At 37.1% G+C, this 12840-nt stretch overlaps 1 protein-coding gene across 1 annotated transcript in view; it reads right to left on the reverse strand.

Annotated features, from left to right (window-relative positions):
* Window positions 1-11786, reverse strand: part of LOC104072507 (unconventional myosin-IXb-like) — a 35399-nt gene extending 23613 nt beyond the window's left edge. Inside the window, 7 exon segments of the mRNA XM_009575355.1 lie at window positions 228-357; window positions 580-680; window positions 829-880; window positions 882-914; window positions 1041-1103; window positions 2815-2909; window positions 10950-11786. Of these exon segments, the coding sequence (XP_009573650.1) occupies window positions 228-357; window positions 580-680; window positions 829-880; window positions 882-914; window positions 1041-1103; window positions 2815-2909; window positions 10950-11786 (1311 nt within the window).
* Between the last annotated feature and the right edge of the window lie 1054 nt (window positions 11787-12840).

The raw sequence follows: 12840 nt of genomic DNA on the forward strand, positions 1-12840 counted from the left end.
ATTAAGTAAACAAATTTTATTTCCATGCTATGGGCTATATTCCATCCCTAACCCCAATAATTTCACTAATTTCATCCATTTCCCCTCCCACAAGATAAATGTTGTGGAAGCACCATAAATCAGATCTAGATACAGCAAACTGGGCAGCAAGATATTCAAGTAAAATGCTGAGGTAGAGCATGACAAAAAGCTGTATCAAACATTACAGCTTAAGAGAAATACTCTACCTTCAAAAGCTGGGAAAGAATGTCCAACACTTCAGGAGGTCCTACTTCCAACCCTTCATCACGACCTGTAGCTTTCTTCTTATACGTAACGTTGCCCAAATAAAGAATAGCTGAAAGTATTGAAAAAATCCTAAGAAAGAAAAATTGAATTTTATAAGAATTTTTCTTATGAGGTCATTATAACAGGTTAGCAGACTTAATTCTACCCCAAGAATTTGTCCATAAGCCCTCAAATACTCAGCTCTCCTTGCTTCCTACTGGACTAAATGTGATCCCAACACATATACAGTTTATTGCAATTCATGAACATTAACTAGCTGTCAGTAACAAAAGCTTAAAGGATTCTACTTACTGGTTTTTTGTTGCTGAAAGGAAGCCAACCATCTCCATGGCTTGTTTTAATCTTTCAAAGTCATGTCGGAGATCTTCCCCATCTTCAATTTTCAAGTTATACTGTGAAGAGAGATCCATAATTAAAGGCAAAGAACAAAGTCCAAACATCACAAGAAAACAAGTATAATCTGTTCCGCTTTCTTTCATCTTTAACACAGCAGACAGACAACACTTACCAACGTATTCGTAAACCCCTGTCACAGATTACCTGATTGAGGTAGAAATAATCTTCAGGTTGCTTGAGGTGAAATTCTTTACGCTACAAGTAGCAAATAATAAAAGACATGGTAGTTCCTACAAAGTCAATACATTTCTCTTTCATGAAAATGCAATGATTTTTCTTCTATTCTATATACTTTAAATGCTCTTAAACTCTTGCGTTGATTATGATTGTGTTAGTAAAGTGTACTAATCTCTTACCTTTCATCTTTTTCTTGAGAAACCAGACGAGATTTTTCAAGCAGGTATTTTTCAACAACAGCCCTGAAGAGCCATAAAAAATGAAAAAAAGCATGAGGGCAAAAGAAAAGACATCACAAAACATCAGACAGCAACTGCCAAGAGAATTCAAATAATTAAATCTGCACTAAAATATACAAGAGAATAGCTTAGTCACGATCTCAAATCTATAACAAAAAATTCAGTATGCACTATATTGTAATTGGAACAAAGAGAAATACCCAAGAAACACCTATCTTTAGTGCTTGGTTTTAGTAGACATAACTGGAAAAAGGCAGACGAAGCTAGAAAAGTGCTGATGAAAAATTGTAAGAACAACAAGATATGCAGAGTGCTAGCAATCTGTTATCTACTCCGAGATTAACAGTTATCTGACAAGGAATGCAAAGACTACAAGACCCCAAAAATATACTGGGTAACTGTCTGATTCTCAATCTATCAAATTTGATGGATTTTTATAACAGTATACACGTCAGCCTAAAATGGAAGCCAGACAGACAGAAAACCCCTTACAGTTTGACAAAGCAATCTCGTAAATAATAATCTAAACTCCTTGACATGGGATATAATGAATGAGGCCAAAGTTTGAGCAGCTTTTTCTCATGCTGAAGACAAAACAAATGTATTCAAATTGTACCAATCTCCTGAGCTAGTGTGACTTCATCTGAAAAGGTGCCAATTTTGTTCAGAATAATACTCAGAGCAAGTGTGGTACAGAGTTCCCAGTCATGTATGTTATTGCCATTTTGTAAACTGCAAACATGAAAAAGACCCAAAGGAAAGACACACTGGAGCACAAAAGTCAGTGATAGCTAATGACACTCCATAGTGCAGCAAGCTTCAGCTTCATGCAGAATTCCATACCAATATTATGTATTATGGCATTGCACCTAAACTAGCACAAGTACATCTTGACAACATGTGACATACTGCTGCGAATTTTGCAGATACAAGCGTTAAAAGTTTAAGATGCATTTTACAAAGCAAGATCTGAAAGAAACAATTTTATGGCATGATGTTAGGCAAGTAACTACACAGGTTATTTGCACATAAATTACAAATATCACAGAAAATTCTTGGACAAAATTCTTCACTTGAAGTGAAAGTGCTCACTACTAAAGAAGAGCAAAGTATAATCTTTGATTAATATTGAGGGATTACAGTAATGTGACATTATAGCATTTACTACGGGGTGAAAAATATAAATAGAATTCTAGGACTCAGCTGTGACTATCACATATTAAAAAATAAATGTAGGTATAGAATATTTCATGTTTGACCTTCAGATAGAAGCACACGATTTCAATTAAGTCGAGTAAAATCATAATTTTATAGTCGTCTTTATAACTGGTGTTTAAAGTGTTTCTTTAAAACGGCTTCTTCAAATCTATTTCACTTCTCTCCAACTCCTCTTAAAAATTCAGATCTTCTGTTTTTAATTGCAAACTGGAGAGGACAATGGGTGTTATGAAAAAAAAGCCTTTATTTAGCATGAAGGTAAAGATGCAGCAGCAATCAAATTCTTAACCTGATATGGTTGTACAGCAAGGTAAGAATATTATGCATCACCAATGATTCCACAAAGCTCAGTCAGAGAGTCTTGAAAACTCCACAGCGGCAAGCTATTCCTACATGAGAAGGGTCTCAAGAAGGCAGCATTTTATATACAACAGAGTCTTCACCAATTCCTAAAAGCACAGGTATCAGCCCCAGAAGAACCTCATACTGTACTTACCCTCGGACAATACCATTCTCTAAATAGTTCACCTGAATAAACTTTCCAAAACGACTGGAGTTATTGTTATGTGCTGTTTTTGCATTTCCAAATGCCTATAATAAAGCAAAATTAGTTAATTTTCAATTAAATGAAATATGCCAACACATAGCTTTTCAAGCTCTTCTGTTCATTGTTCAGCCTCTGTTAGCTTGCAGTATAAACTCTAAATACTATGGAAATGGCAGCATACAGATACCAAAAAGGCAGCTTAGGAAACCTCCACTGTTCCTCACAGATCTATATACATTTATTATTTGCCCCATGCAATAATATTTGAGGGATTGAGGGAGGGGAATAATACATTTAGATATTTCTAAGAGTACAGGAAAGGTAATCATAGCTAGAGAGCGTAAATCAGCCTCAATCACTAACAATTATGACCTTAGAGAGGATATTCAGTAGGAAGAAGACAGCACAATTACCATGAAATTGCCTCTCCCAGAGAAAAGCCACAAACTACATCCTATTCCCTAATGTATTGCTCCCACTCAAAAATTTCACAATAAACACAATTTTTCTTTAAGTGAGAACAGAACATTGAGATCTCATTTATAAAGTTAGCCCATGAATTTTCAAAGTTGTGTATTCAAAAAAACAGGAAAAAGACAAACAGAAAAACTTTGGTTTACAGAACCACATCATACTTACTGGCCAGCTAACTCTGCTATGCAACACCGAAAAATGTAGTTTCATTATGAGGTGTTACGGAAGGGGAAAAAACAGGTATGGCACAAATCCTAACTGTGCATCTTTAATACTTCTGCCTGTATCATGAGCCCTCTGATAGTTGCTAGTACACACATAACACAAAATATCCTCTGCATGAGCCACACTTAAGAACTATAAAGATAAATTATTACATCCAAAAGCCCAGTAGAATTAACTACTAGGAATGTCCTTAACTTTATCAACTCTTAACTATGTGTTCTTAGGTTAAGAGAAACTTCTAACATGCAGGAGGCAATCCAACATACAATCCTATGTAAAATGCAATTGTTTGGAAAAATACACTGCTCGGTGTAGACTACCACCAGCAGTTCCTGCAACAGATATTTCCCCTTAAAGCTCCAAGCAATTAAGGCCTCCATTAGGAAATCCGCCTCCCCTAATATAGCACATACGTGGAATGATTTCACAAAAATGCCACCTTCTTCCTCCACACACACACACACCTCTGGAGAATGATGGACATGTGAATACTGTACACAACACAGAACTAAACTGTTTATACATAAAACTGACCAGTTATGGTGTATATCCTCGGGGAGTACTGCTTTCATGACAGTCATATTGTCCGTATATTGAAACTCTTCTCTTTTTTTTATTGTTTTTGGTTTTTTTCAACCTACTTTAAGGGTTACAGCTGCACTGCAGTGTGATACCTGGATCACTATTTCCAAAATAGGTTCTCAAAGCCCTCTTACAAGATTTCTACTGCCAGCTGCCTAGCATTCGAAGAATCCAAGAAACTTCTTATAAACTGGGAGAATGTCCGTAATTCTTCAGACCTAAAGGAATAAGCTAAAGGAGCTCTTCCCGTGCAGGGTGAAAACCCACAGGGTGATTCTGCTGTAACTTCAGAAAAGTCAACGGGTTTCTAAAGAGAGAGGATTTGTGTCCAGCAGTGCTTATAGATGACTGAGGCTGAGTTCAGCCTTCTAATTTCTAGAGACCGTGCTACATGTGTTATAATGCGAAGAGCATCCCCACTCAGATTTTTCAAAGCAAGCATCGACCAGAGTTGTCAATATCTTCAATATCTTTTTGTAGCTACTATCCAACAAGTTATCAACCAAATTTTTTTTTAGAGCCCAATTTGCATACACATGCATATTAATATATGCATAAAATCCAGGTCAACTCCTTACAGTTACCAAACAACACCAAACCAGAAGTGGAAGTCCAGTAACATCAGCACAGCAAATTGTCTGCTTCGTAAATCAAAAAACCTACTCCTCTCCCACTGACAGTGGCTCAACTGTGGCTCTCTGAAGAACACCATCCAACTTCCCATTTAGTGTATTAAGAAATCTGTTGTAGTGAACTTTGCCAGGCTGCAGAATAGTCAACTTGCAAATTGATTCCGGAAAAACTTCTTTTTAGAAAGTTTTCTAACTTAAGCCACCAGTTAACTATCAGTTTACTAGATATATTCAAGAAACCAAAACACAGTATAGCTAAATTTGCTACATTATTTTTCAATAATAAATATTTTGGTATTATAGAGTTAAGAAATCCCATAACCCAGGCTTCCTGAAAAACTTTTCTTAGTGATTACTCATGTAAGCAATGAATACAGTTTAAAACTAAAGGCTCTTATGAGCTCATGTGTCTGGTATTTAGTCAAAGCATACAGCAAATTCTTAAAAGCTGATCTAATATTATCAGTTTTTAGGAAAGTTTTCATGTACTGAATGGTTTTCTCATAAGAGCCTTTAACATTGACAACTTTTTAAAGAACATTCCAAGTCGCTTAACATTTTGGGTGGGGCATTTTTTTTTGGTAACATTTAAATCACTGCTACCATATTCTTCAATATACTTTGACAAGTCAACTACATAAGAAGTGACATTGCTGCCTAAAATCAGAAAGGTGCAAAAATTTGAAATGTTAAATATTTTGATATTTAGCATTTCGATACCTTTAACCTACTGTAGCTTTATCCTACAAAAAAAAAGATTATAGAGAAGAATTAAGCTCCCATATTACCTAGCCATTGCTCTGCCTGGAAAGCGTCTTTCACATACCATTCTAGCCAGGTACTCTATACTATATAGCTCAAATTCAACTGAAATATCTCCCTGGTTTGCCTTTACAGAAAGCCACCTACACCTTTACAAAATAAATTCAGCAGATGTGAGCGGACAAGAGAATTTCAGCTAAAGAGAAATAATCATTTATATAACCAAACCCATTTACTGTTTTCCCTTGTGAGTCCATGAGGATACAGATAAAACCAAAAAACTAAAACCAAAAAACTAAAACTAAATCTCTCCAATGCAGAACACTAGCTATACAAAAAGAGGGCGAGTCAAAACCAGCAGGCCAAGGCCAGCAGGAATCAGAGTTGGTATAGCCTATTCTGGGAGTCAGGAAGTCATCCAACCCATCCTCTTACCTTGGAATGCAAGAGGCACAAACTGGAGCCTGCTACTCAAAACTCCTACAACAGCGACAGCTTTAGAAGTATTCAGAAAAATGCCAAATTCTCCTTTTATTTGCTGTAAAAAGAAAATCCCAAACCACACACATGCTCCTATCATCTACCTCAGGAACACAACTAAAAAAATCTCATTTAGTTCCTTCATAAGAATTGCCAAAATCTGAAAAAGCTATCAGAGTTTCTATGTAAACCACTCTAATCCATGGCAAAACCACCACTGCACAGACCAATCTTTTCATATGCCAAATGACATCGAAGACTCAAATTACACACCCTGGAAGAGGAAATGACTGCTTCAGAGTTTAATCCAGTTTAGTAGTGGTCTGTCTTCACAAACACGCTGCAAAATATCCACTCATTAATACGGAAGTTGCAGTATTCAGGGTAATTTTTGCAACTCTGCATGCTGTATGATGTCCTGGGGAAGTCTAAGCAATCCACGTGGTAAGACTGTATAAAGGACAAGGTGATTTTTTCCCCAAGAGACATGTGCAGCAGGGAGAAGTATGCAACACCACATTTCTACCAAAAAAACCCTAGTAACATCCAACCAAATGGAAAAAGGAAGTTCCATTCCTCCTCTGATTATGATTCTTAAACACATGCAGATAATAGCCTCAAAACAACTACTTTCCCTTAAATAGAACAGACTACACCCACTAAATATATATGCAGACTTTTATGGCAAATACAAATGAAAACCAGAGTTGAAGCACCACTCAGCTTAAGTCCATCTTATACCAAAACCACAAGCACAATGGGATTGTAATAAAGAGAACAGAGCTGACAGCAAATTGCTTTACTGTTTTCCATAGAATGGTAAAGCATAAAAGTTTACTTTTATGAAATTTAACAAGCTTTTTAATACACTGAGTTCTAGAAGAGCTCATGCCCCCACCCACCTGATTGTGCTGTCAATATTAATTAACTCATATTTACAACTGCCTTCTTTAGAAGACCACTTAATGAATGCTTTCTGTTGGATTTTCCATTTTATTTGGGCCTTAATTCTTTTCCAAGAATGGTTCAGTGACATTAAGAAATCTTCAAGAACATATCCAAATGGAAATAAGCAATGCTTTTCAAAATAATACATGAAAAAGTTATGACAACCCCAGTATTTCCATCTGTCCCGTTGCTCCTCAGCTTCCATTTCAGAAGGAAATGAACCTTCAGCACACTAAGAAAATAACTTCCGTAATAAACCCAAGATACTGAGGGTTACAATTTAACAAAAGACAGCAAGCCAACGGGAGCTTTGCTGCCAGAAGTGGAAGCTCCAATTCCCCCTTACTATGTCCCTCGTCACATGCTCCCATCCCCTTGCTCAATTTTCTGCCACTTTATTAAATTAGTTGGCTTGAAGAATCTGATACGTTAACTTTAGGTTTCCAAAATATGTGCAGCATCTTAGATTGCACACTGTGCATTTTATATGAGAAACATGCATTTTAAGACTTTTTCCCTGATGAAAGGAAAATACAAATTTCTTGGAAACTTCTTAAGTGCGTATGGAAAGGTTTAATTATCTTGTTCGAGACTCTATAAAATAAACAAAGGTTTGATTCACTATTCCCAATTTCACCCAAATAATAGTTCCCAAATGTAAATTCCTTCTTAGAACTTCAACCATAAGTAAACTGAACTTAACAGTCAATACAAGAAGGCAAAACTCCGAGTCAGGGCACTATACTTTAATCACTAAATTTAGAAGAGGATGAAAAAGTCAGGAGTATCTTAAAACAGAGCCTATCTTTATCTTCCCACCAGTTTTAAAGAAACTGCTCTTCACTATAGATGATCTACGCTAGCCTGGAGAAACAATTACAGAAAAATAAAATCTGAGAGCAACTCCTATACAGCTAAGGCAACGGCATGTCTCATGAACTGTTAAAAACCAGCACAAAACACAGCTTTAGGCTGTGCTGAAGCATCACTGTCCCACGGAAGCAGCCAGCCTTTCAGATTCTTTTTCTCTAGAAAGCTGCAAGCAGTGCCAAACGTAATCAGAAGTAGTGCAAGTTACCTCTGCTTATCAGATCCCCAACAAGGAATCTTATGAACAGCTCAGACTCTGGTGCCGGGATTGAGAAAGAAGCATCTGAGGATCAGACACTAACCCAGGACCAGCTTTCCTTTCAGTAGCACATGTGACAGCAATTGTCCTAGTACCATATTTAACTTTTAACTACACTGTCTCAGTATCATGTATTTCATTTCTCAGATGTTTGAGAACGCAGTATCAAGCAACATTTAAGGTTAAATCTCCTTTCACAGTACAGCAGTAACTCCATCCTTCAAAGTCTAGAAATTGTGAACAAGGAGCTAAAATATTAACAATAGTTTATCTTCACATTACTTCACATTTGAACAGAGATTAGTTAGCCAGCATAGGAACAGGATTCAGTAAGAAATATGTTTCCAAGTTCACTAACTATGCGACGATAAAATTATAAATCCATCTCCATAACACACTAACAGCGCTCACCTCTCTGCGCTAGAAATGTTTAAGTCATTGAACTTTTACAAAAGGTCAACCTATAAACAGACACATTTTACTTAGGTGTCAGGAAAATAAGAGGTCACTAAAAAGGGGAAGTTCTGAGCCAAAATGCAACCAACCTCTACATCATAGCAGTCAGGGAAACATTCTTCACCCAAGAGTACATTTTCATCTGTCATGAGGACTCAAAATAAAACTTCAAAATTAAACAGAACGTTCTCAAATAGTTTAAGCACACTACAAAACTGTTCATCCAAAAATCCCCTGAAACATCCACTTAAGAAAAACTCCCTTTTACCACTTCAGTTCCCTTAAGTAAAAACCCAAATGAGTCACCACAGTTGGATTTAGAAGTGACCAACTCTAACAGAAGAGTTTGTCGTCAGTTAACTTCCACAAAGCAAAGTAAGCTTTCTGTGCATTCCTCTCCGAGACCAAGATTTGACTTGGTTTTTTAAAAATTACGCTTAGTGCCTGGAATTGCAGAAGAGCATCCATATTGGGAAACATGGAAGCTTCACTGTCCACTGAATCCGCCCTGCAGTATCCGAAGTAGGGTAGTTTGATTTTACTTCTCTATGTTCTAAACCTACCATAGCATCACTTTTTGATGTGCATTGAAGTTATGTGAACAGAGAAGTATATTTCCACTACCTTAAATAGGGTTGTGCCAAAATCACAGGTACCCCAGTGATTTATTTCAGCCTGGGCAAATTCAGCCTCTGCAAGTTTCAAAAAGGTTTCTTTCTCCATAATTTCAAGTCAATGAATAATACTTTTAATACAAAAAATGTATATTCCATTCTGAAAGATATTTTAGGATTAGATGTTCCTACATTTTTTATTTTTAGTTGTCATAAACCCCTTTATCTTTTGCAATATTTGGGAGGACAAGTTTACACTAAATCAATCTGCGACTGACAAACACCCTCAACGTAGAGCGAGAAATTCCTCTGAGAATTTCAGAAAAGAGCCTCACATTTTAGACAACATGTACTCCAACAGTCAGGTTAGAATCCATTCGACAAGTTTGCAAGCTAAGCTTTCAATTGGTCATCATATTTCTAGCTAACAAGACTATCTTCTCATGAAATGCATTACTAAATGCTCAGTGGAAGTCTGAAGAAGTTGCAGTACTTACGACAACCAATCTTACTGTATAAAATCACAAATGTCTCTTCATGAACATTCCCGGACATACACAACATTTACCTGTGACTCCAGCAAAGTTATTCATTTAAACTTTGTATCTAGGGATATGTGCATTTCTCATTCAATGGACAAACCGCAACACAAGATTTTACATCTCTACAGCTGGTTTGACACAGCTGTATCACATCTGGTAGACTAGGGTCTGAAACAGTTAATTTTATCAAAGGCAGAAAGATCAGCTGATGAAACAGTGCTTTCCACAGTGACCCCTTCCTGTTTTCTGTTTAGAACTGCAAACTCGAACTGCAGCAACCAACAAACCTCAAACAATTTTACTTCTTCTTTCAAGCAGCAGAAAGCAAGGCAAAAAAGAACTTGCATATATTCCTCATTCTTTACAGAAAAGCTTCCAAATCACATTTATAAATGTAACATATTTTGAAGCTTAACTTCATTGCTTTTTCACATTTTATTTAAAGGCTTAAAAAAGCTTAAATTTTTTTAAATGGAAGTGTTGTTACATTTGAGAATATTTAAACCTAAAAATTACAATGGCCGCATTCAATCTCCTTGCTGTTGAAGATTTTATTACATTACATCCATCCAAGCTTTCAGAGTTTTTCCTTTCAGATGAGAAGTAAAATGGAGAGGCTGAAGTCTAAAAGATCAGTTTAAGTTTGTCCTGCGTTACCTAATGCAAGGCAAGCTGTACTCCCTCCTTCTCACGTGTTTAGTTTTGCTTTCTGTTGGAAATGCTGTAGTAATTAAAAGCCAAAACCGACTCACACTTTCTCCCCAACTAACAATATTGCTCTCTTCAAAACAAACAATTGTAGAAAGGAAATAACTCCCTCAAAAATGCATTCATAAAAATGCTGCAGGACATGCTTACATACAAAGGCACAATTACATTAAGCAGTTAATGTTTCAGTGGAACAATCTTTCTATGAAAACACTTATTTACGATTTGATTCAAATGTCATCAAAACTTTAAGATCGAAAACACAGGTAACCTCTGTCCCAGAATATTAGTGTTTGGTGGTGGAAAGTTAAGTCAAATATAAATTAAAAGCAACAGGAAGTCAACTGAACGGAAGGATGAATTAAGGAAAATCAATTAGAAGCAGTCAAGCAACACAGCCAAACACCAATGCAGCCCAGTGATATTTAAAGCCTAAATCAAGTAGGTGACTCTCAAAAGTAATATTCAACAGCAGTTATTTGAAGTTTTCAAGAAACAATTTTCACAGAAGGCAATTTTAGCATAAATTTACCTCCAGAACCGGTCCAGCTCCTAGAATAGTTCTCTCCACACCACTTGCGTACCCTTTCTGGCTCAGTGCCGTGAGGCAGTGAATTAAGAAGTTTGTGCTTTGAGTTTTCCCAGACCCACTTTCACCTGATATAACTATGCACTGATTAACATGTTTTTTAAGCATTGTGTGATAAGCCACATCAGCGATGGCAAAAATATGAGGCTCCAACTTCCCAAGCTGATGATTCTCATACATCTTGACATATTTAGGATTATAAATGGGCAGGAACTTGAAGGGGTTAATTGCAATCAGAATACTTCCTGCGTAAGTATAAATTTTGTGTTTTAGAAAGCGGCATTTGAGATTCTCTAGGAGTGTTGTCTCCGTTAAGTTGGGGAGATTGCACAAGTCATCAAAGTCCTCCTGATGCCACGGAAGAAAACCCCTTTCAACCAATCGCCGAGCATCTGTCTCCTTGGAAAGCAATTGCATCTGGACATATTTGATGGTCCCGTCACTGTTCCTTTCTTGCAAAAGAAAGTAGTACCCATCCTTTTGTGGATGCTCATCCTGAGCACGACGAGGCCAAAGTAAAACCCTATGAACAGGAGAATCATTTATATCAAGTACCCATTCTTCACCACCCGATTCTTTCACTTCCACAAGCACATAATGTTTCGAGACATCCAAGTTTAAGATATTAATCACATCCTTGATGACATCTGAAGACGTGCTGTCCTTGGTTGCTGTCACTTTGCAGCAGGGGGCACTTTCTGTTGAGAGTTGGGGGTAAATATGAAGATTATAGGCTGCCTTTGCCTGGCAAACTGCACTGTCAGCATCTTTTAAACTCATTCTGTCCCCAAATGGGCTTCAGTCTTCCACCCCTGCTTAATATGCAGTGCCCATCGTCTGAAAAAAAAAAAAAAAAAAGAAGAAGAAGAAAAAAGTCAGGTGTTAAAAAAATGTGTACAAGAGGTATTAGGGGCAAGGTATTATTTTCTGGAGGATGAGAATCAAGTTATTAAATAGTCAAATTATTAATTAAAGAACAAATGCACTATTCATGTACATCAGGGATATTATTTCAAACAGTCTGCTTAGGCTACCCCATGGAATGGATAGCTGCCACAATACCTATCCTCTTTTCACTTTTCCTTCTATTCCCATGCCATCCCTTCCTCCGTATTATGTCAGCACCAAGCATTCATACAGCCACAAAGCAAACTGAAATGGAATAAATGTCCAAATTAAAACTTCCTTGTTTCCCCAGGTTAGTTTTAACCCAGATAATTTCCTTGACCTGGTTCACTGTATGGCTACACAAACATTTATTCATCCTCCCACATAAACCCTCCCTTAAAGCTGCACAAGCAGCTTGAGGTAGAAACAGGGTTTGATCACTTCGGCAGTGACAGTTAGAGCAGGCATGAACTATGGCAGAAGGAGCAGTGCATAGCTGCAAGGAGGAAGACTGTTCTCACACTGAGATCCACACTTTTTTTTTTCTTTCATTTCCCCCAACTGACCTCTTTTCATGCAAGGTACAAGACAGATACAGTATTTACCCCCACTCAGCTTTAAGGAAACAGTGTCTATAGCTGACCCGTGCAAATACTGCTGTCAGCTCCTTCTAACCCTGCGCACCATAGTGATTTCTTGAACATGCATAATCTACCCAGACAAGAGACTGCTAATTTCACTTGAGTGAACCACATCCTTGTTACAGAAAGGTTTGAACGTGCTTTCTATCTTCCATTTTAGGCAACAAAGTAAAATTAGTCTTATTGCAACTACTTTGCAGCTCAGCTAACAAGATCCCAAATAACTCATTTCATTCACAAGCCTTTTTATCTATCACATCAACTCCTTCCTCACTGGGTTTCAGGAACCTTATGCATGAATCTCC

Source organism: Fulmarus glacialis, unplaced genomic scaffold, assembly GCF_000690835.1.
Source record: "Fulmarus glacialis isolate BGI_N327 unplaced genomic scaffold, ASM69083v1 scaffold29193, whole genome shotgun sequence".
In the NCBI taxonomy this organism is placed as follows: Eukaryota; Metazoa; Chordata; class Aves; order Procellariiformes; family Procellariidae; genus Fulmarus; species Fulmarus glacialis.